At 37.4% G+C, this 24,551-nt stretch overlaps 2 protein-coding genes and 1 long non-coding RNA gene across 5 annotated transcripts; 2 read left to right on the top strand and 1 right to left on the bottom strand.

Moving 5' to 3' along the window:
* The first annotated feature begins 1,117 nt into the window (after positions 1–1,117).
* On the top strand, positions 1,118–17,485 carry LOC114463806 (uncharacterized). Its single transcript, XR_003674123.1, has 4 exons — positions 1,118–1,191; positions 9,977–10,072; positions 15,054–15,206; positions 17,325–17,485. It is a non-coding gene; the product is annotated as an uncharacterized LOC114463806 (long non-coding RNA).
* Positions 1,424–2,713, top strand: LOC114463805 (uncharacterized). Of its 3 annotated transcripts, none has more exons than XM_028447605.1 (2): positions 1,424–2,321; positions 2,364–2,713. In XM_028447605.1, the coding sequence occupies exons 1-2, from the start codon at positions 1,839–1,841 to the stop codon at positions 2,586–2,588; spliced, it is 708 nt and encodes a 235-aa protein (XP_028303406.1). In that variant the 5' UTR covers positions 1,424–1,838; the 3' UTR covers positions 2,589–2,713. The 3 variants fall into 3 exon arrangements, with proteins under 3 accessions (XP_028303406.1, XP_028303408.1, XP_028303405.1); XM_028447607.1 differs by having other exon boundaries at positions 1,424–2,306; positions 2,349–2,713; XM_028447604.1 differs by having other exon boundaries at positions 1,424–2,713.
* On the bottom strand, positions 12,753–23,801 carry hgh1 (HGH1 homolog (S. cerevisiae)). Its single transcript, XM_028447603.1, has 10 exons — positions 23,694–23,801; positions 23,343–23,465; positions 22,677–22,815; positions 22,251–22,388; positions 20,168–20,319; positions 17,659–17,759; positions 17,307–17,405; positions 16,904–16,995; positions 14,961–15,083; positions 12,753–13,758 (listed from the first exon to the last, which is right to left on the bottom strand). Exons 2-10 carry the CDS (start codon positions 23,450–23,452, stop codon positions 13,555–13,557), a joined length of 1,158 nt encoding a protein of 385 aa, XP_028303404.1. The 5' UTR covers positions 23,453–23,465; positions 23,694–23,801; the 3' UTR covers positions 12,753–13,554.
* Positions 23,802–24,551: the final 750 nt, after the last annotated feature.

The following is a 24,551-nucleotide window of genomic DNA, read 5'->3' on the forward strand; positions in this document are numbered from 1 at the left end:
TGGAAATAAACAAACAAGAGTGTGCACACAAGAACGTTGGCGTGTGGTGTGGGCCCACGGTGTGTGCGCAAGAGCGTTGGTATGTGCGCTGGTGTGTGCCACAAGAGTGTTGGTGTGTGGGTGCACGAGTGTTGATATGTGCCCACAATAGCGCTGGTGTGTGCGCGCAAGAGCGTTTGTGTGTGTGCGCAAGAGTGTTGGTGTGTGCCACAAGAGTGTTGGTGTGTGGGTGTACGAGTGTTGGTATGCGCGTACAATAGCATTAGTGTGTGCAAGAGTGTGCGTGCAAGAGCGTTGGTGTATGTGCGCAAGAGAGTTTGTGTGTGTGCGCAAGAGTGTTGGTGTGTGCCACAAGAGTGTTGGTGTGTGCCACAAGAGTGTTGGTGTGTGGGTGCACGAGTGTTGATATGTGCCCACAATAGCGCTGGTGTGTGCGCGCAAGAGCGTCAGTGTATGTGCACAAGAGCATTTGTATGTGTGCGCAAGAGTGTTGGTGTGTGCCACAAGAGTGTTGGTGTGTGGGTGTACGAGTGTTGGTATGCGTGTACAATAGCATTAGTGTGTGCAAGAGTGTGCGTGCAAGAGCGTTTGTGTGCGTGCGCAAAAGTGTTGGTGTGCCCACACCAAAAATATCAAAACCTATATTTTCATTAATTAGGAAGCCTAACAAGGTAACCAATACATAGGAAATAAATTAGATGATTTAGAACCTGTTATCATAAGTCACTGTAATAATAATTGAATTGTAATTGAACATGAGTAGCTGAAAACGTGATTGTAAGTGAAAACTGTAATTGACTCCAACTCTGCATAACAGTGCATGTAACCAAATGTTTACTATTTTTTGGCAGTAACCCACCCTCTGCCTCCATTGAATGACAGTAGCTGCTGTTACACTGCCAGATTGGTGGCAGATGATTTGACCTATGATTATAAAAACTGACAAAAAAAGGCCCAACAAAAACCCCACATCTAAACCTTTAGCGGTATTAACACCAATACATTAGTTTTTTGATCTACATTAACGACTGTTTGATTTCATAATGGAGCATAAAACAAATAAAGTAATGCGGGGAAACTGCCAGATATGGCAACTCTGACTCTACGTGCGTCTGCCAAAAAGGAGGCGGGAAGAAGAAGGCTCGGATTACATCTGCTATAACTGAAACGGGGCGAACCATCATGACGCAGGTGTGTGTGTGTGTATTTTTTTCATATAAATAGTTCAACAAATCGGCAATTGTGAAGATATTTAATGATACTTTGTATGGTTTAATACATTTTACAATAGTAACAATAAATTATACCGAATTTTGATGTACAAACAAGCTAACAAAAATGTTGTGTTGGATATTCGCACCCCTATTCAGCTCTAAAATAGATCCTCCCATTGTTTATATTAGTAGTAAAGGACGGAGAGGCTTCAGTCAACGTTAACCACAGCTGAGCGATTATTGGTCTCTTGCTAAACTCCTAAAAAAGAGCTTAATATTTGTACAAAAAAAAAGACTATTCTACAGCTAACACCAGCTCACTTTAATTCACCACTAAGAGCTGAATTGACTTTCAAAAAGGTGACAAGCAGAGCTTAGACAGACTAGAAAGCAAAGACGAGGGCGTGACGAGAGGCAACAGCAGAGGGAGGAAGAGCAGGCAATGCAACAGCCAAAGCCAGAGGTGAAGAAAAAAAGTGAGCGCACAGTGAAAATTAGGACCAGTTGAAAAAGGTCAGGAGTTTGTTTTGCAATCCTAGCCAAGGGGAAAACCCAAAGAGTAGCATCTCTTTGTTGGTATCGCACCATGTGAAAGAGAGCATTAGAGGCAGCAAGGAGAAGAAAATGCTCTCAGAGACGATGTGCAGGAGAATCTGCCAACAGAAGGACGAGAAGGAAGCCCTGCACAGCCCGAGGACCCAAGGCTGGTCCAAGAGCTGCAAGGGACGCTTGCAGAGGCGGAGGATGGGGACCAGTAGAGGGTGGCCCAAGCAGCACCATCACCGCCACCCTCATCATCACCACAGACACCTCCAGAGGCCAAAGATGTCCCTTCGTCCACTCAACGTTAAGGGAAACAGAGCGAGGGGAATGCAGGCCCCGAAGAACACCAACCAGTTTTTGATGCACGAGAAGTACCAGATGCTGCACATGCACTCGGACTCTGTGGGCAGCGATGTGCACGCGCACTCTGAGAGTGACGTGGAGCTCACTGACATGGACTCGTACCTGTGCGTGCTGGAGAATGCCAGAGGGGCACTCCTGGACAGCCCTAACCCACATGGTCCATCAGCGCCATCGCCGGGACCTTTCCTGCACCTGCACCCGGACAGTCTGCACCTGCACCAGGACAGTCTGCACCTGCACCAGGACAGTCTGCACCTGCACCAGGACAGTCTGCACCTGCACCAGGACAGTCTGCACCTGCACCCGGACAAGTTGCACCTGCACCAGGACAAGTTGCACCTGCAGGAGAACATTCTGCGTCTGCAGGAGGACAGCATGCCATATTTCCCATCCGAAGACGATCTGATGCAAAGCCAGAATTTCATGCAGAAAGACTTTGTGGAGTTTCATGAGCTCCTCATGACTTAAAAAGGGGAAACTTTCTGGCAGCCATTTTGTTTTCAAGCAGAGAGAAAAACTCAAAACCTGTGAGTGAACAGCTCAGGTTTGTTCTGCTTCTTGGTCTCAGATGTGTAAAAAAAAAAAAAAAAAAAGTGTTGTCTCATTGTTTACCTGATCGATTACTTTTACTGGCTTGGAGATTGGAAATAAAATTTTCTACCCTCACTTTTGTTTTTTGTTTTTTTTTTTATTTGAAGCTAAAATACAAAGTTTAATATTTAATAATGCTTACTACCATCTACTACATGCAATATCCACAGCTTTCATATTTAAGTATATATATATATAAGTGCATGTACAATATGTATGTTGTGCTTATAAATATAAATATATATATATATATATATTGCACTATTTTCTATAGTGTTACTATAGTTTCCTTTTTTCAAGCTGTGGTAACGCCTGAATCTCTCCCTTGGGGATCAATAAAGATGATCTCATCTCTTATTATTATAATCAAAAGATCATCAAATAGGTGAGTTATCTTGGTGATAGCTTAATACTTGAACAATTTTTTCATTTAGTTTAATATTTGATCATATATATATTTGAAGTCATGTTTATTTTAAGTACTGCAATGTGCTGCCTTTTGTTGTTAAAAAAAGAAAGATGGGCTGGATGGTGGGAGTGAACCCAACCAGCCAATCAAAATCAAGCTGACAGATAGAGGCTGCAGGTGATTGGCTGGTGCACACTGTCCATAGCAGTCAGACATAAAGGCGTTTTTTCCCCCTCAATTGTTTTGTTAAACTTAAAAATTTAGAAATGATTGTTGTGATGATGGTTGTGTGTTGTGTTAATGATAGATAAGTTAATTTATGTTGTAAATAATTGAAGATCAGAAAGGAAGTAGATCTGTTCTCTCTGCTCACAGACCCATTGAAGTGGATTATGTAAAGCAAAGACACACACATACACACACACACACACAGATTGGACAGGGACGTATGAGCCTTTTTGTTTTTGTGTCAAACTAATAATAGTAATGTGTCAAAATGAAAAAAATGATGCTAACTTTGATGCACACAAGTACACAAAAAAAAGAAATAATCCCACAAGAGTCAATTTTCTGACATCTTTGTTAAAGACTACAAATAAAGATATTCACAGACATCATGTTGGAGCTAAAGTTCAACAAAAAACAAAAAAAAGCGATTTGGAAATACTATGATTTTCTGTTGCTTTTTTCAAAGCCCAAAAGATCTATACTGATATAGATATTTTCTTTTATGTAACAAATGAATTTACAATGCAGAGTGAAAACTGATCCTTGTTCACTGTAAGTCAGACTTTAACTATGTTTCAGGTTTTCCTCAAAGATGTAGAAATGTTTGTAAAATACATTCAGCTCCAGAAATGTGTGATTAATTGTTCTGTGGATCACTGTGATCTGTATGATTTAAGTCACATGATCACATGTCATGCACTTCTACTTATTTGCACGATGAAAATGAGAGAAAGTTGGAATGGCCGTTATTTCCATGTTATTATGACGTCATTTTATAGGATTGGCTTATTGAGTAGTACCTTAGAATGAAATTTGGAACAGAGCCTAACGTACTACTCATTCAAGTCTGACTTCAAAAGATTGAGTACGCAAGAAATACTCGGATGTATACTATATGGAGACATTTAGTATACACGATGGGCACACTAGTCATACTCAACCACCCCATGATGCATTGTAGGCGAAACGTAAAATGGTCCGTGGACCGGCTTCAAGCTACATATCAAATTCTTCTTGTCATCCATTAATTTCTAATGCTTCTGTAAATAGAGCTCTTGGTTTGCAGCTAACTGGAGGTTTTGTCAGTAGCACAATGGAAGGTCTCCAGAAATGTCTGAATGAAATGTGTTTTCGTGAGTTTTATGGATCAAATGAGCACATGTTGATATTCTACTTGGTCACTTTCTCACTTCAAATGTATTCAAAGGTGGAGAATCAACAGAGATATTTAGCCTCAGTGTAATTCAGGTTTTTGTCCTTGTAGGATCAAAATGCATTTTGGGAAACTTGGAAGTATACTTGAGTGGGAGGGCTCATCATCCTAATCATACTTATAGTACATAGTAGACAGCTATACATATTGAATTTGTAGTGTGTAGTACAGAGTGTGCACTTTTGAACAGAGCCTTAGTGTAAGCCTCATACAGTAAATCAATAAATCTTGTGTTCCTTTGCTAGACAAAGAGGACAGTGATGGGCTTGACACAGAAAACACCAGAAATGTGTCAGGAAGTCATTTTGGCAAAGTTTTTTTATGGGGCAAACACAAGAAATCACAGTAAGAATGATGTGAAAACACTTCGACACATTCATCTACGGGACTCCACATCCCACAATGCAATGCATGAAAGTTTTCCGAGAATGTCAATGTATTCAGTGGAGATCAAAACAAAGTTTAGAGCAGCAATTTAAACCTTTTGTTTCTTTTTTCTTTTTTTCCATGCTAATACTAACCAAATACACATGTCTGTATTTGTGAGGATCCTCACGGATTTATTTGTAAAACAAATTATCCAAGAGGAGAAAAACACGTAACCCATTATGAATGGAAAATATTGGATAATTCTAAATAGGGCAACAGTCCAACATGTAGAGACAAGTTTAAAAGGAGGTTGTGAAAGCTTTGTGACACACCCACACACAAACCACTGAATACGTTTGTGGAAGTATTCTGGAATAATAGTGCAACCAGTGAAGTGATAAAAAAAAAAAAACATACACAGCTTTTTTTCTAAGTTTTTGTTGTAAAGCACTTTGGTCGACAACTGTTGTTTTTAATGTGCTCCATAAATAAATTGACTATAAACTGGTGTGATTAGAATGACTGCTTTCCTTTGTTTGCCTCGTGTGTCAACTGGTAAAAATTAAAAGAAAAATAAATAAATCCTTCGCACCGTGTGATCAGAGCGGAGTGTGTGCTGGCATCAGACACACTGACACACAGACCTATAATCCACAGTAGCTGTTTGCTCACTGAGCTCCACTCAACACTGCAAACAGCCGTTCTGTATGATGAGTACACCATATACCTTAAAAAACTAACCCAGAAGAAAACATATGCAGTAAACCCAGGAAGCACGTTGTTTTCTATCAAAGAACCAATCAGAGTTCTTCTACAGTTGTTTCAGTGAAAAAAACACACAAACGTAGTGTATGAATAGAAGAAGTTCAGGAGGAGGAGGAGGAGGAGGATTTGGATGATCTCCTCTGTTTGGAGTGGAAAAGTACAGCAGTTCCTTTGGGAGGCGGAGACTCCAGACTGGCCAATCAGGATGCAGAAAAACACACAGGGATCCACAGCAATGCTCCACAGTAAACACAGAAGTGAGCTTCAAACTGTGTCTACTTCGTCTTCAGTTTAAATTAGTGTTGGTTCAGGTTTGCAGGGGTTTTTTTTAATGCTAACAAGCATTGGTCGAAACTGAAGTCACATGTTCAAAACTCTGGGTCCATGTGGACTAAACTGTGAATCACTTTTCACTGCTTTCACACAAACTGTATTTAGTGACTCACCCGAGTCCCAAAAACTCTTTTCTCAGTCACTCGTTCACCACGTGCTAAACGCTAAACTTTTAAAGCACATTTTTCCAAATGCAAACACACTTTGTTCAAAACACAATCAAAAAACTATGAAAACATGAGGAATGTCTGCTGCAGCCACATTTAAATCTATTGAGAATTATATTAAAATGTTGATAAAACAATGACGCAATTCCAAACACAGAGACCACTGTCTGATTTCTGAGATTTACAGTATTCTCTTTTTTTTTCTTAAGTCCTGAAGTATGCAAAAAAAAAAAGCATATGTTCTTGATTACTGTAATTTGCTGCATTCCTGATTGAGTCTTGTTGCAATATATGACAGCATATACAATCATATAGATAGTAGAATAAAGTGACCAGATAGTAAGTATAAAAAATGTATTTATAAAGGGCTTTTTGCAGATGAAATCACAAAGTGCTGTACAGAGCTGTGGAGAAATTAATATAAGTGCAACATCATAATAAAATCATAAAACATGGGTGCATATACATCATAAAAGGATAAGAAAACATTTCAAATCCAGTTAGCTAAAAGCTAACAACAGTTTTTTTAAAAGTGTCCACACAGTTGAGCTCCAGGAGGGACTGGTGCAGGTTATTCCAGAGTCTGGGGGCCACAGCCTGGAACGCCAGGTCTCCTCGAGTTTTAAACTTCAAATCATGAATAAACTGCACTTTTTCCAAATTCCTAGGATTTTTCTGGTTCAGTTTAAAGTAGATGAAACTGGACAGGTTATGGTCCTAATCCTGTGTTTGATGCAGCTGTTCCTTCAGGGTCACAACAAAAATAAAAGATAACCTTATCAATATCCTGTGTTTCTAAAGATTTATTGTATAAAATCATGATTTACAACAAGACATTTTCACATCACTGACTCATCAGTTGCTTGTTTTTAATCTGGCTCATGCACAAACACATTAGTTTGAAAACGGTATAATATAACGGTTCCACTCTGAGTGCTGATGAAGCAAACTAGATTAAACAAAAAAGTTATCTGGTCACCTTTTAAAAGCTCATTCTGAGGATTATTCTAATTTGTGGCAAAATCACAGTTCAGGCCACCTGAATTACATTTTTTACCAAAAACTATACATCATTTTTAAAATCATAACCTTGTAATATCTCCTTAAAAAAAAACCCTTGAACATTTTTAAAACACAAGTTGGTCCCCACAAGGGTAGACCCACAGGCACAAACACACACAAAGGAAGGTCTGATTATGGTGGAGGAGAAAAGGAGGAGGTTGTTATTCTGGTAGCCTGATCTCAGCTGTGTGATGAATGTCACACACACACACACACACACACACACACACACACACACACACACACACACACACACACACACACACACACACACACACACACACTGGCTGCACTAAATACCTGAAAGATAAACTCTATCAGATCATTTTCAGTCTGGAAAGAGGTGGAGTTTGCAGCTTGAGTTTGAACCAGAATAAAGAGGTCAGAGTATGTTAGTCCAGTTTAAGGGTCAGGGTCCATTCACACCAGTGAATCCTCAGGCATTGTAAGGAGTCATTTACCCTAGAGGTTCACGAGCTGGGTTGGTGTGTGTGTGTGTACGAACAAACAAATACTAGAGTGGATCAAATGTTTGTTTTGGTTGGACTTTAAACGGATAAATTCAAATTCACAGCTCAGACAGAAAGCTGACTGCGCCCCTGGTGGGGAATGGAGGAATGGCAGGTGGGGCGCGACAAACAGGAGGACATTTTCAATTTCATGCGAATCTTCTTAAATGCCCTTCATTAATTAATTAAGACAATAAATATCATTAACACGGAACGAAACGCCTACACACAAAGAAAGTACTAATGAGAAGCCTAAAAATGTAGCAGAAATTAAAAGAGCATTAAATTATTTGATTAGATATGCGACTGGGAACAAAATGTAACGCGGAACTAAATGATTTACGTCAACATGTACTGGTATTTCACATGGTGCGGAACAACAGACAAACTTTCAATGTCCTTTTTTGTTTTCCTAAGCTTTTTTGGCACAGATTGAAAGTTCACCTTTGTTCAAAGGAAGGAAAACCCAAAAAAGTACGACAACCACTGCCATTAGATATCAAAATGACTCATAAGCAGATGGAAAGCATTAAATAGGGGCAGGCGTTTGGAGGTAAATTTGTGTCTTTATTATCAAATTAAAAAAAAAAAATTGATCAAAAAAAACGTTTTCAATCAAAAAAAAAAGCAAAACATTTTTAATAATAATGACTAATCGGAGCTTTAATACAGAAAACAACAACAACAAAAAAAGTCTATTTCTGGTGTTTTGTATGCCATTTTAGGTGCTTTTGTTGATTTGTATGTTTTTGTTTAGTTTGTGGTAGTTTGCTAATGTGTTTTACTGCAATTTTGTATGTTTTTCCAGTTTTTTTGTGTGTTTTTGGAATCATTCTGTATATTTTGTCTGTCATTTTATGTGTTTTTGTTGATTTGTATGTTTTACTATTATTTTTGTTTAGTTTATGGTCGTGTGCTGTGTTTTCCTGTAATTTTGTAAGCTTTTGGAGTTGTTTTTTTGTTTTCCCTTTGTGAGTTTTAATGTAGATTAGTAGGTTTTCATAGCCATGTTTGTGTATTTTGTGTGTTTTGAAAGTAATTTTGTGTATTTCTTCTGGCATTTTATGTGCTTTTGTAAATTTGTATGTTTTACTGTTAATTATGTTTAGTTTGTGGTCGATTGCTGTGTTCTCCTGTAATTTTGTATGTTTTTGGAGTTGTTTTATTTTGTGTTTTATTTTTCTCTTTGTGTTTTTGTATGAAGTAGTAAAGTTTTGGAGCCATATTTGTGTGTATTTTGTTATTGTTTTGTGTGTTTTGAAAGTCATTTTGTTTGATTTTTTCATTTTATGTGCTTTTGCTGATTTGAATGTTTTGCTGTCATTGTTTACTTTGTCTTAGTTTGCTGTTTTTCTGTAATTTTGTATGTTTTTGGAGATGTTTTTTGTTTTCCCTTTGTGTGTTTTTATGTAAATTAGTTTTTGGAGCCATTTTTGTATATTTTGTTCTCATTTTGTGTGTTTTGAAAGTCATTTTGTGTATTTTTGTTGATTTCTGTGTTTGATTTTTAGCTTGAAGCTGGTTCCAGGTCAATTTTACATTCTGCTCGCAATGCATCATGGGGGGTGGAGTATGACTAGTGTGCCCACCGTGCATACTTCAAAAATATCCAGATATAGCATACATCCACATATTTTCTGCATACTTAATCTTTTCATACTATCAAATGTGAACGCACTATAATTCTGACGTCAGACTTAGTATGAGTAGTAGGTTCGTATGAGATTTGGAACATATCCCTAGTCCCGACCAGGTTAGGTGTTCAGCCTAAGTTACCATGGTGATTTAACCCAGTGAGACGTTAGTCAGCATCGTAGTACAGCACACACCGAATAAATTCAGGAAGTTAGCGCGAAGAGGAAATCCAGCTTTGTAGTACAGGCCCCAAATGTGGGTACAGGACATCTATTTAAACCTTTAAATTTCTTCTTGTTTTATGTATTCTTCATGCAGGAAGTAGTTCCCATAATCAGGAAATAAGGTGAACAATTAACATAGACTGAAGCACAGCGCTGCAGGAACCATCTGCCTTAATCGTTTTGAGACTTTTTAAAATGTGCTTAAAGACACAACTAAAAAATTCCAAATACCAGACGTTAAAGTAAAAGTTTGAAGACATTTGACTTGAAACTATCCTGGATTGAATAAAAGTGAAGCTCAACTTCTTTGCATGATTGAAGACATTCACGTTAGTGTTTTTCTTTCTGCAGAGAGTTGGATCGAAGGAAGAGGAACTTCCTGTTTCGTTTGGACATGTTTGGATTTCTTCGCCCTCAGTGTGACATTCAGGGTGACCTTGTTTAAAGGTAGGAAAACTAACACAAGGGCTGATAAGGAATGTGCTGGTCTGTACAGGCAGAGACAGAACAACCTAACATTACACACACACACACACCCTAGTGCAAACAAACATGCCTATGATAACTCTTATTAGTGCGTATGGATTACTTCTATGGGATCAATCTTTCAACCATGCTGTGAAACCTTCAGGCTAAAGAAATGATCATTTTGGATCAGCATTAAACTACATTTAACCTGCCTCAGTGTAGCAAACATTGATGTATTGCACAATAATGACAACACCCACAGGACACGATCGTATTCAACCCAGCCCCGGCAGGATTGGACTTTTTTTGGATTATTTACCCTTCTATTATCTTTGGGGTCAATTTGACCCCATTCACTGTTTATCAGGGATGGGATGAATTACATTTTTCAGTTACAAAAAACAAAAAATTTTCTGAAAATCCTTTTCTGGAGGGAAAGATTGACCCCAAGAGTAAAATGTGTTGGTAATATTTGAGGATAATAGGAGGGTTTTAAGTACAACACAATTTCTTAAGTCATGATGTTTGAGCCTAAAAACGTTGATATTGAGTCAATTCTCTGTGATCTTTAGTCCTTCATTTGTTTTTCTAATTAATAAACAAAGGTAAAAGTTTTTCACTTACTTTAATTATTTCCCATCTGTTAAATAAAACTGCCGCTCTAATTTTTATTTCCTCATTTAACCCTTGAAAAGTCCTCCTCGTCACACATTATTTTATTTTTTAAGGCCCATATTTTCATTAGCATGTGGGAATGTGAAAATATATGTGAAAAAGTATTAATTCAAAGAAACTAAAAATGTACAGTGTGCCTATTGAATAATTACGGAACAAAAAAAATCTGATTTTTTTTAGATTGAAGTGCGTAAGATGTCCTGTAAATGTGTTGAAATGACATGGAATGACCCACTTATGTTTAACAATGTGTCTGAAATACAGAGACGTGAATGTGAATATGATTGTCCTGTTTTGAACGCACCATGAAATCAAACAGAACAATTTCAGCTCTATTCGACGTCTCCAAAAACAGCATTTACTTACTGGACCATGTCCTGTGGTTTAGAATAACATGAGAAAGAGAGACAGTATTAAAAACACCAGGAAAACATGGCAAGAAAAAGAAAATGCAGTTAAAAGTATAAAAAATGCAACAGTGGACAATTAAAAAATTACAATAACTTACACTTAAAAATGACAAAGAAATAACATCCTTTCACACTAAAAAAAATACACAGTAATGAGGAAATATATGCTTATTAATGAGTGGTGATGAAGTTTCACTGCAGCTCATTGTGTTTAACCTGAAAAGTTGTTTTCTTATAATCTTACACTCAAGTCTGTTGTTGTTCATCACTGCAGCAGCTTTAGTTAAAAACTAAAAACAAAAAAAGAACAGTAAGGGAAACTCTGACGGCCCCTTCTGGCCATTTGAAATAGGAAGAGGAGAACGATGAAGGTGGAATGATGTAACAGGAAGAAAACATAAAAAGGTAAACTAATACGGATTGAGTAAACTCATTATATCCACATTACTGTTAATCATCTGGCAGAACATCAACCCTCTATTCTTGGGACTGAAACCATTTACTGTAAATATAGGAGGCTGGATTCATCTCCATTTACTTTGATGATCAAAGCCACGAATGGGGTGGATCATGACTAGGAAGCTGAATACTTGTATAAATCTTGTGCATACTGTGTTGTTTTACAAACATTTCAGAAACTCAGGATTCTCGCCAGCACTGTTTAGGGTAGGGACCCCCTACGCTGTGATTTTGATCCCCAACAATGTGATGTTGGCTTTTGTTTGTTTTTCCTTTTCTAATCGGTATCGTCATAATAATTGTTGCACACTTGGACACAAAAAGGGACTTCCAGACGTGCAATTTAACTCTTTTTAATCGGCATCACCGATAAACACACACATCAGCCGCACTGTTGTTGCCTGTGTGCATCCTCCGCTTTGTAAAGGCTCAAACACACTCAGACATCCACATGACACGCACTCCGCCAGGACAATCAAGTGCAAAGCTCAGGTTTTACGACCGTGCAGCATTAGATACAGTATAACACAGACCTGCATTTCACCACCAGGTGAAACAGAGCAGGAGAAAGTAAACAAAGTAACCACACCTTTAAGGGCCTACAGTATGTTATAAATTTAGATTGGATTCATCTCCATTAACTGGCTTCAACTAACCAAACATTCCCTGTCAGACAGAAGCTGTCGATCAAAACATGCTAATTCAAGCCAAGGGGTGGAGATTGCAGAGTCTGACCATTCACTGGAGAAAACTGGCAGAGTGAGCATCTTTACAATGAATGGAGGAACATCTTATGATCTTAAATAAATATTATGACTTTATATCCATGATGACAGCGAAGAGCAACAGTGTTTGTGCAGCGCACCAGGAGGCGGAGCTTTTATACACACTCAGATCTGATCCACTTCATAACTTGGTACTGACCTGGTTAGGTGATGCTAAAGTTTAAAATGACGAATAATTAAAATCCATAATTCAGACCAAAAGGCAGGAATGAAAGAAGCTTCGTAGTCCAGCACACACCGATTAAATCCCGGAAGTTAGCGCAATAAGATGTAATCTTGCTTCGTAACATACTCCCTAACACACGTCTCAGAAAGAGAACAAGGACTATAGAGATGGATTATGGGAAATGTAGGATTTTACTGAAAACTACTATGCGGCGGTAAGCTCGAGTATGAAAGCTCTGAGACCGCCCCATGTACGATCCGCCCGATTATGTTTGGGTTTTAACTAATAATCACCGTCCAATACAACAGTGTGCTTCATAATCTAAACAAAAACAATCCTTAATAAAACAATAGAAAAATGTAAAATTAATGGTACTTTAGCTTTACTTCACAAAATGTGGCCCTAGAAATGCAGGAACTAGTGTTTCAGAGGATTGGAAATGTCTACATTTTCAGGGCGCAAAGTGAACTTCTGCTACGCTGTGAAAAATTCCTGGTGAGAATCCTGGAAATCTGTAATAATTCACGTTTGTTGATGTTTATTATCCGTAAAACTTAAAAAGAAACCATAAGTTTGAAAAACAGGTAACTCTTTTTAAAGTTCTAGTCCTTTAATTAAATACCAACTAAAAGACAAATATTCGTTATATCTTCTAATTGCATTATATTTTTTAATAAAATAAAGAATTTGAACCATTTTTCTAATTTTGGTTTGTTATACGTGGTAAATAGACTAAGAAGTTCAACAAAGTCGTCTGGACTCTTTCTATTCATTAAATAGGTTAAAAACACAATGAAAGGATACAGATGAGCCTGGTCTAATGTCCAGACACCACGGCACACCTTCACAGATCCAGCAGACTTCCTGTCTGTTTGTCCTGCAGATTGAGTCGTTGACTTGTTTCCCATCAGTGTAAACAAAGCTCTGATAGATTTTCATATAAAACATCAGTTTAGAGTGAAAGGTTCATTTCATCAGTCCGCTTTGTTCTTCTCCTTCTGTCCGCTCTGCATCACTGCTCTTCCTCTTCTCCTCCTCTTCCTCCTCCTCCTGCTTCAGTTTTTCTTGCTCTTTGGCGTCGGCCTCCTTCAGTTTCTCCTCCACGTCTGTGGGAATCTCCACCTCCATCAGGTTCTCCATTCCCGGCTCAGGCTCATCTCCTATCAGCACCTGGAACATGGAGATGATTTTTAATTTTATTTTCAAATTTATTTTTATGACACATTTTTGGCACTCAATTAACAAAAATTCCACATTTGGTAAGGTAATTACATGCTTTAATGACATGACATACATACGTATGTAAATACAGTAAACTAAATAAATTAAGTTAATAAATAAAATGCACAGAATAAAAATTAAACACACAGCATACATATATCTAAAATAAAAATAAATAGACAGATAAAATGATATAAGAAAAACAAAATTATAATAATTAATTAAATTACATTTGGTATAGGTCAGATAATAAATGGAGGTTCATCCACGATCTTTACTGCTGTGTTTTTTCAACCTTTGGGTCACGACCACATGTAGGGTCGCCCTTAATTCAAATGGGGTCACCTGAAATGTCTAGTAATTGATTCAAAGGAATTACTGATTAAAATAATATTTTTGTAATTTTTTAGATTCTTCTTTTTCAAATTAAACCACCACATACAATCTCAGACAACTTTATTCCATACTTTACCATCCTCAATTATAAATCTATTTTTTTTTTAAATACAGCAGAATAAATAAATAAATAATAAAAAATATTTTTTATAATTTTTTTAAAGTATTATTCTTTTTCAAATTAAAGCACCATCACACAATTTATCAAATATAAATCTAGTTTTAAAAAAATACAGTAAAAATTAAAATATTAATAGTAATAATAAAAGTAAAAATAATATTTTCGCAATTTAAAAAAACATTCTTTTTCAAATTGAAGCACATCACACAATCTCAAACTGTATATATTCTTTCATTTCCTTAAATATAAATCTAGTTTTTTAAAAAAAATACAGTATAAAAATGTAATAATTAGTGAATTAAAAAATAATACAAATATTTTTTGTAATTATTATTATTTTTCAAAATAAAGCACCATCACATGATCTCAAACAACTGTATTCTATACTTTCACTTCCTCAAATAAAAATCTAGTTATAAAAATACAGTATAAATATGTATTGTTTATATATAAGTTATAAATATACAGCTCACGCGTCTATATCAGAAACATGATTAACAAGTAATTAAAAAAAAAAAAAAGGTTGGGAACCACCGCTTTACTACCTTTGTTTTATGTCGACAACACAAAAGCAACAAAAATCAAACACATTTTCCGAGTGTTTTCCTCTCATTGTAGTCGTTTATTTTCCTACCTGGATGAGTTTCTCACAGGCTGCGCTCACGTGGACGTCTTTCTCCCAGCGATCAAACTCCCTCATGATGAAATAAACGTTTTTCTCTTTCAGAGTCAGTCGACCTGCTTTAGTCGCCGTCAGCTGGGACGAAAACAGACAAACAAGGAAAGAGCTGAGATCACAGTGACCTTTGAAAGTCTCCAATCCATCAGTTACAGAAGTAAATCAGCGTTAAACTCATTTCAGCTCAGGAGAAAAATACTGGTAAGTTTCCAGTAGTTATAAATGATGTGTGAAGTAGGTGAGGCACCGTCGACATCAGGGCAATAAGTGACAAAAATCAGACCCTAAAGCTGTGGTTTCCATTTATATTTAAGAAAGTAAAAGTATAGAATACAGTTGTTAAAGAGTTTTAAATATATTTTTAATAGTAATTTTTTTCTCTTCAATTATTAAACACCCTACATGGGGTCACGACCCAAGGTTGAAAAACACTGTCCTAAACGATCTCCACTTAAGGGAGGGAGGGGGGGAATTGTTTTTCCAACAATTTCAGGTTAAAAATGACTTCTATCACATGATGGGAAAAAACTGTGAGCCCTACAATTACTGTGGAGTTTTTATTTTTAAAATCACTTTTTGATTTGGAAAAACACAAAGTAAGCACATTCTCACTTATACAGTGTTTCCTTGGTCCTACCCCCAATGTCTGTCATTGAATAAAACGCAAACAGATAAAGAGGAAGAGGAGTCCAAGTGTGTCTGTCCAGATTGTCTTTCTAGAGTTTTCCATTTTTTGAACATTGAAAATGTGAGAAAACTAAAAAAAAGTTGTTTTTTTTACACCATTTATTAAAAACTTGTTTACCAAAGCGTGTAGAATTTATTCTTTTGCACTCTGAGGGACTGTTTGTTCATATTGTGAAACTTATGAACAATATGGATTGATTCATTAATGATCAGGGAGTCCACTTTTAATTATTTTCTCATGATTGCTGACCATACGACCTGCTGCCAGTCATATGGTCGGTAACTTTTATCACTATTACAAAGTGCCATCACAAAATGAAACTCATTGGAACAGTTTTCATCTCTCATCAGTTCATCATGTGACTCAAAGCTCCCACTGAAGGGTCTCTTACTTGTTATTAAGGTAACATAATGAAGCCTTAACCATGTGTTCGCCCCCTGGTGGTTGGAATTTGAAATGAACAGCGTTTCTACAGCTTCAGTCAAATAAAAATTCAAGACTTTTTATTGACATTTGAAATTCAATTTAAGACCATTTTTACAGTAAAGTTAGGTACATTTTTTTCCCAGTGTCTAGTGCAGACGTGCAACTGGCGGCCCCCAAAGTAAACACACAAAAATACGCAAAATGTCAGTAAAATTCCCAAATAAAAAAATCAGTCTCAAAACACACAAAATGACTACAAAAATATCCAGAAATCTATATACATTATAAAAAATAAATTAAAAATTAAAACCATTAAGAAAAATATTTGGACAGGCAATTTTTGTTAAATTTACATTTCCCCATGTAGTTGAAAGTCCTGCTGCAACCACGTTACTGTTTTGTAGCTGGTTTCGCTGTCATGATTGCGCAATGTTATGATAATAATTATACTTTAAAAAAAATGTAAAAATGTTACCATTTATTTTTAAATGTGAGACAAATTACAATCATAAAATCATATTTATTTGTTAAAAGACATTTTAATCACAATTAAGGCCTTATTTTATAGATTGATGAATTTAATGCCTTTTCAGAATTTTTAAGGATCTGCAGGAACCCTGAATGAAACATTGCTGAGGATCAGGTTAAGTTAATCGTGCCAACCAAAATTGTGATCACGATTAAAATTACGATTAATTGTGCAGCCCTAACTCTAGTGCGATTAGTGAGGCCTGAACAAAGCTGGTGTGAACTAAAGCGTGTGCACTAGTTTCACGTGTATTACCAGAAGCAACGTTTCCAACAGCATCTTCCTAATGTCAGGATCCTCCTCCCTCTGTTTGTCCTCTGGGAGGTATTGAAGGTCCACAGGTAGACCTGCACATCACAGCAGAAGATCCTGTTAGACACTCACATGTCTCTGGTATTTCACACCTTCATTCTAAACAATGCTCCTGTGTTTGTAACATCAAATAAATCCTTTCATTAGAAGATCCTTATTTAAAATATATATATATATATTTAGGACAAAAAATAAATTATTAAAAACTATACATGAAAACAGAAAAATAATGTATGTCTTCAAAGTTGTGTTCACTGATTTTCAATGATCAGTGTGTCATCAGCAGTTTGCAGGTTCTCAGAGAGGAACACAGTAAAAAAATACAGACGTGTTAAAAATGTCTCACCTTCGTTTTCTTCCTCAGTCAGTTCTTCTGGACCAGCCAGAGGCAGCAGCAGGAAGGGCAGGATGTCCACAGCGTCGCTTAGCAACCACTCATGATGGGCTGGACCCAGAGAGAACCACAAGAATTCAGAGGAATGTTTAAAAATATCAAAGTCACATTTACTGCCACACACACACACACACACACACACACACACACACACACACACACACACACACACACACACACACACACACACACACACACACACACACACACACACACACACACACACACACACACACACACACACACACACACACACACACACACACACACACACACACACACACACACACAAAGAGTGTCTCACTGTAATCAAAGCAACAGTTCCGCAGTGTGCCGATGACTCCGCCCCTCCTCACCACGGACGCCGCATACTGCGTGAAAGGCAACAACCTCTGAATAACACATCTGAAACACACACACACACAAATGAGCACAGTCTGCAAGAGGAATTGTGTTAAAAGTAAGTTAACGTTGTTCTTGTTTTTTCCTCTTAATTTTAAAAAGTAATTAGTTACCATTACAAATTACTTCCCCCAAAAAGGAATTGAGTTAGTAACTCAGTTACTATGCTGTAAAAGTAATTAGTTACTCTGCAATGTAATTGTGAAGTTATTTTATATATTTTGTACTATCGTGTCAGTGTTAATTTCGTTGACTAAATACTTTCATCATTATTTTCATCACAAATATATTTTTGCAGACAAAAATGAAACGGAAACTAAAAAAGAAGTCATTGATTGAGACTAAATCTATTGACATTATTATCAACGAATAAAGGACGAAACGAATACAGACTGTGACGAAAATCCAATCAGAAGATGGGAGAGATGTAGCCTGTAATCCATCCTAACCTCCGTTTATTATTCATATACAGGCGATTAGTCTGGAAGCGCTCGCTGTGTTTGAGTTCTGGTGGCTGAGCGGGGGCGGGACAAACACGCGCAGAGTAACCAATCAAACGATGAGCGAATCTGACAAAAATAGCGCGACAAGCGTAGTTCTTTTTCCCTAAACGGAGCCAGCAGATGAAAACAGCGTGTAGTACGGTACAGACTTACAGTTTTAAAGCCTCTTCTTGTTGTGGTTTTAACAATATATCCAGGCGTTTTAGAACAGAGCACAGCACAGCTGCAAAGGTCTTCTCCATGTTGGCAGCCATGTTTGTTTTAATGCTGCTAGGACGTTTTTCTCTCATTTCTCGACCAACACTGCGTGAGCAGAGACTCCGCCCACCCAACTTTTTAGCCAATCATCACCACCTCTGCTCTCCACTGTCCTGCTGCTGCCTGCAGGATGAAAACAGCTGAGATGGGCTGCCCGACACCATGGCGATTCATTAAACCAAATTGTAACGTGCCACTTTACTTTCCCAGTAACGATAACGGCGTCGTAACAGTGAGGAGAGTAATTAATTAATTACTCTGTTACTGAAAAGGTAGCGCCGTTATACTTAAACGCTGTTATTCCCAACACTGCATAGACAAGGTTCTCGCCAGGTGTGTTTCAACCAACGTAGGCGGCTTTTCTGTTGTTTTTTTCCTTTTTTAATCAGTACTGTCATAATAATTTTTGCACACTTGACACAAAAAAGGACTTCCAGGCGTGCGCGGGTTGTTTTAACTCTTTTTTAATCTGCATAACTGCATTACTGACAATGTCATTAAGTAAGTGTTTACAGTGAAGATCAAAAACTTTCCAGCAACAATTTCCTACTTTTTAGAGCAAGTAATTCTAAATGTATTGATCTATGAGGCCTATGTGTCTTTATATGATAAAACGTTTTTATCTTGAGCAGCTTTAAGATATAGATGTGTTTTTTTTTAATAATATTGGTACTGTATGTCTATAATTTCTGACAGCCATTGAGACCTTTGTACATTGACATGTCTCCTGATGTTGAAAAGACACGCTCGCTTGGGACAGATGTAGTAGAGATGGAATTGTTTGTATGCTCCACCCCGACGATAGACCTTATGACGTTTAAAGGTCCCGTGTCATGCTATGTTTCACCCATCTCTATAAAACATAGTATTTGAGGTTTATTTTACCAAACTCGCCTGTTTTCCAGAGTTTTAGCCTCTGAAAAGTCACTTTCTGAGTAACTCTACACAAACGGGCTGATTTGCGGCCTACTTATGCATATTCATGAGTGGGCGTGTCTATAGACAGGACACTGACTTCCCTGCATATCTCGCTCTGTTATGAGGGGGGATCAGTAAACATCAAAGCGAACTTATTATTGCTATCCACACACAGTTGTGTGTTTTCTGCCAAAAAAACTGCACACTCCAGTAAAACACATATTTAAGCTGCTATTGAGTGTGAGTCCGTCGCCCCTCCCCACACGGTGAATTAGGGCCAGAGGACGGCCCGCCCTCCTCCCACCCAGTTGACATGATAGCGACAACTGGTATCAACAGCGGCAGTAGCAGAAACAACAACAGCCTTCGATGCGCACCTTCGTGGGCGTGTCTGTTTACATGTCAATCACGGCAGAGAGCTTCCTGGAGGCGTGGCTTCTCCAGCTCAGTGCCGCGTTTAATTTGTCATCAAAGTGGGAACGCGTCATCAAATTGTAGCGAGGTGTTTGTGCTCGCCCTGCAGTAAGAAAGGAGCAAATCACCCTCTAACTAACGATTGATGGAATCAATGAAAAAAACACTTTGAGCATGTGTATGAAGCTCAAATAGAACTTTATGGGTTTTAAAGCACAGAAAAGTCCATTTAGCTTAACATGGGCACTTTAAATATTGCGATACATCGTCCCGCCTTTATGATTTAACCCATCCCTGAGGAGCAGATGATGACATCACCTGTCGGGGGCCATTAGGAAGCTCCTGGCCTCAGGCAGCTGGGTCAGGTTGGACAGCAGTGGAGCCAAGTAATGCAGCTTAGCTTTCTTATTAAAGCCCTCAGTGCAGAAGATCTGAACCAGCTCAGCCAGACCCAACTTCTCCTGTAGGACCTGATGAGAAGATATTCATTATTTCATTATAGAGACTGACAACAACAAGGGATCAACAGCAGGAACATCTGGAAATTATTCATAGAGGATCACAGCATGACACAGTTTAGAAGTGATATTACTAAATACATTTATTGTAAAAACTGAAATCTCAACCAGCATTAATGCTAATCAGAAAAATATCTTAATTAGCCGAAAAAAAATCATCAGTAAAAGTTACACAACACACTTTAAATCAGTGGTTCCCAACCTTTTTTAGATGGTGACCCCATTATGATATCAAGTATTTCTGGCGACCATAAAGACAGTTTGTTATACTGTATTACAAATACAGAGCTGCCAGTATTAGCTTTATTATTATTATTATTAGCTAGATTTATATTTCACAAATTAAAAGTATAGAACACAGTTGTTTAAGATAGTGCCTTGTTTTAATTTGTAAAAGAATCATAACTTTAAATTTTAAAATGTATTTTTAATCTAATTTATTTTCTTCAATTACACTAGACACTTCAGGCGACCCCATTTAAATTTCAGGTGACCCCAAGATTGAAACACTTTTCCCTAAAGGATCTTTGCTTAAACATGTCCTTGATTTTGTGACCAATTTTTCTTTAATACAAGGGAAATTTGTTTAAAAAAAAAATTAGAAAAATTGCAGGATTTTGGGATTTTTTTTATTTATTTATTTTTTTAAATTGTTAATTTTTAATCAGTGATTATTAATATTTTTTTTATTTGATCAATAACTAGACATTTCAGGTGACCACATTTAAACTCCAAGGTCCCAACCCCTAGGTTGAAAATCACCGCTTTACATCAAATAATTATAATCCTTAAATATAGGCATCATAACATTTACAGAGCAAAATATTATATACACAACTTTTATATCCACAAAAATAAAATGAAACAAAGTTGCATTTTAAAATTAAAAACACATTAAACGGGAGTACTACAAATTTTTCTTGTTACTAGTAGGCAAAATTATGTAAAAAAATAAAACAAAAAAATCTGCTGCTAATATATACAAGTTACAACACTACGCTCTCAAAATGCTGGACTACTCGTTGTTCCATTCATCTCTAAAAGTAGTATAGGAGGAAGAGCTTTCAGTTATCAGGCCCCACTTCTCTGGAACCATCTACCAACCACGGTTCGGGGGGCAGACACCCTCTCTACCTTTAAGGTTAGGCTCAAAACATTCCTCTTTGATAAAGCTTTTAGTTAGGAACCAGCTCATATCTCATAATTAAGATGCAATAGGCATAGACTGCCGGGGGGGGGGGGTCTGGCATGCTCGGTTGGAGAGAGGTTGGAGAGGGCGTTAAGAGAGAGGTCATTTAGGTTAGAGAGGGACCGGAGAGGGTCCCATTCCTCTTTCAAACACTCCCTCTATGTCTGCTTACTCCCTTGTGTGTTTGCTCCTGTACTCCTTCTGGCTTTTGTCTTGCAGGTCCGTGGGATCCTCAGTGTGGAGTTACAGAGACTCAGCGGCTCTGTCTCCACCCTTTCCTCTGCACACACCCAACACAGCATAACGTGGATGGCTGTTCATCATAGGAATGGGATCCACACAAGGTTCCTGCTGCTTAACAGAAGGTTTTCCTTGCCGCCATGATGAATTCATGTTGGGTGTGGGATACATATGTATGTGTATATACGTATATATGCATATGTGTGTATCCATAAAATGAAGAGTCCGTCCTTAAGACTGCTCTACTGTAAAGTGCCTTGAGATACCATTGGTTATGATTTGGCGCTATACAAATAAAGATTGATTGATTGATTGATTGAAGTTTCAAAATAAAAACTCCTTATTTTTGACCCAGGGAATGTTCATGATCCACGAGTTGAGAACCACGACTGTGAAGTCAAGTGTATCCTAACATTCTGAGTGTGTGGAACAAAGGAAAAGAGGAAGCACTAACCTTGAGCACAGTCCTGCAGGTGGGCGTGTGACGGGTCAGGTTGGACAGGATGGAGGAGATCTGGTCTGAGAACACGTAATCTGGATCCTGGAGATTCTTCAACAAAACTGGAAGGATTTGGACTTCTGTCACTAAAACCTGGACAAAAAGGAGACGATTTGTCTTCAAAGAGGAAATAAACAGAGTAACAAAACTTTCCTTTTCACTCAGGAAGTCTGACAGATTACAGGGAAACTATTTTCTGTAGTCGCGGAAACCGGACAGAAAAGGGTAATTTAAACAAAATACAAATGGCATATTATTATTTAAACAAAATCAAGCGTTAATCGCAATATGACAAGAAACATACCCTAAATCTAAGAGAAAAAAAAGGGATTTAAATGAAATAACGCTAATTTTAACGCCATTGGTGGCCTTTTGTCTCACCTGGTGTAGAGTCTCATCAGCCGACAGGTTGATCAGGATGTGGTAGCAGTCCTTCACTATGGCAATAGAGGGGTCAGAGGTCAACGCAAACAGGCAACGTATCAAATCAGGTGCGGAACGAAGGAAGCGGCATCCATCCCTTAAAAAACACAACAGGATAGAAATGAACAATAGGTACTGGTAGATGTTTTCGATTTAGTGATCGCTCACAAATTTGTTTAATACAGGAATTTTCAACCTTGGGGTCGACCTGGAATTAAAATGGGACACCTGGAATGTCTAGTAATTGTTAAAAAAGTAAAACTCACAAAAAATAAATAAATAAACACACATTACATATAATAAATATTAAATAACTATTATCCTATACTTAAACTTTCTCAAATATAAATATGGTTCTAATAAAATGCATTGTAAAAATATCTGAGGTGGTGCACTTGTCACTTTTATTTTAATTATTTTGGCCAAATCAGGAATAAAGTACAAATGTTGAGAAATATCGAGAACAAAGTCAAAATGTCAAGATTAAAGCTTAAATTTCAAGAATGAAGATGAAATATAATGTCGAGATTAAATAGAAATCGGAAATTTGCTGCTAAGAGTCAAATCTACGGAAGCCGACTGATTTCAACTCTTTATTCTAACCTTTATCACACATTCATTCACCTGTGTCCAGACATTCCCAACATGTAGTCCGTGGCCCGACCTTTGACGTCCGGTCGAGCTCCAGGTGTTAAAAACTGAAGCAGCTCAGAGACTTCTGCCTCACTCAGCATCTTCACCGCCTCTCTATTAGCAAGAATAATGATATTTAATACTTTATTAGTCCCACAATAGCGACATTTGGTCTTTACAGCAGCAAGACATACACGTATATACACAGAAAGAGGATGTAAAAGAAACAAAAGGGTGAAAATAATGATAGAGAAGAAGAAGAAGAAGAAGAAGAAGACAGCAGCAGCTTTAATGACGGTATCAATAAAACATGCTGTGTGTTAATGTGTGTGTGTGTGTTACCGTGTGTGGGTCGGTCCTCTAACAGTGTTTAACACACAGTGTAAACACGTGGACACAAACAGGGTTACTTCGTCTTCTTTATTCAGTTGTTTAAAGTAGTGAAGTGAACCACAGCTCCCTCTAATGGCCACCATGTGTAACTACTGCTTTAGTCACCTTTTAAATCAGTGGTTCTCAACTGGTCTCACCCTGCGACCCAATTTTTCTTTTTTCTTTTTTTTTTTTTTTTAAGAATTCAACCAACCAAATTTAATCTTCAAAACCCATATAATCTTTTTTTTAATTTTTTTTTTTTTACCATAAATCTTTATATTTGCCTGTGCAACAAGCTTTTCACAACAGGCCTGTCAAAAGAAAAGTTTCTTTCAAAATAAAAGACAAGTCCAACCCAACATGAAAGACATTAAGTATTTCTTTATTTTTGACCAGCTGTCCGCGACCCACCCAGTACAGGTCCGCGACCACCTTTCGGGTCCCGACCCACCAGTTCAGAATCACTGTTTTAAACCACAGTAATGATGTAGTGGCAGAGAAGTAAAGAGTACTGTTATATCCTACTCTAGAAGAAGTACTGTTACTTGATTGAAATTATACTCAAGTACAAGTAAGTCATACATCAAATACTTAAAAAACAAAACAATGAATTAAATTCAAAATAAAAAAATGCTCAGGCTCTAGGTATAACTACATTTATAAACTCTTGCGCCGTTCTGTTTGTCTTCTCCGATATCAAACCATAACAATCGCGCCAACATAAGCACGTAGCCAATTGTTGTACGGCACTTCACGACATAGTGTTCATGGGAAATGTAGGATCAGTATATCAAGCAGTGTTGCCAGATACACATTTCTTTTTAA

Source organism: Gouania willdenowi, chromosome 5 (genome assembly GCF_900634775.1).
Source record: "Gouania willdenowi chromosome 5, fGouWil2.1, whole genome shotgun sequence".
Lineage (NCBI taxonomy): Eukaryota > Metazoa > Chordata > Actinopteri > Blenniiformes > Gobiesocidae > Gouania > Gouania willdenowi.

Excerpts from the sequence above, each read along its gene's own strand:
- LOC114463805 (XM_028447604.1), top strand. The coding sequence starts at position 1,839 with ATGCTCTCAGAGACGATGTGCAGGAGAATCTGCCAACAGAAGGACGAG.
- hgh1 (XM_028447603.1), bottom strand. The coding sequence starts at position 23,452 with ATGCTGAGTGAGGCAGAAGTCTCTGAGCTGCTTCAGTTTTTAACACCT. Across the intron at positions 20,320-22,250 it reads CCTGCAGGACTGTGCTCAAG|GTCCTACAGGAGAAGTTGGG; the intron begins GTTAGTGCTTCC and ends TCTTCTCATCAG. Across the intron at positions 16,996-17,306 it reads GACTGAGGAAGAAAACGAAG|GTCTACCTGTGGACCTTCAA; the intron begins GTGAGACATTTT and ends TGTGATGTGCAG.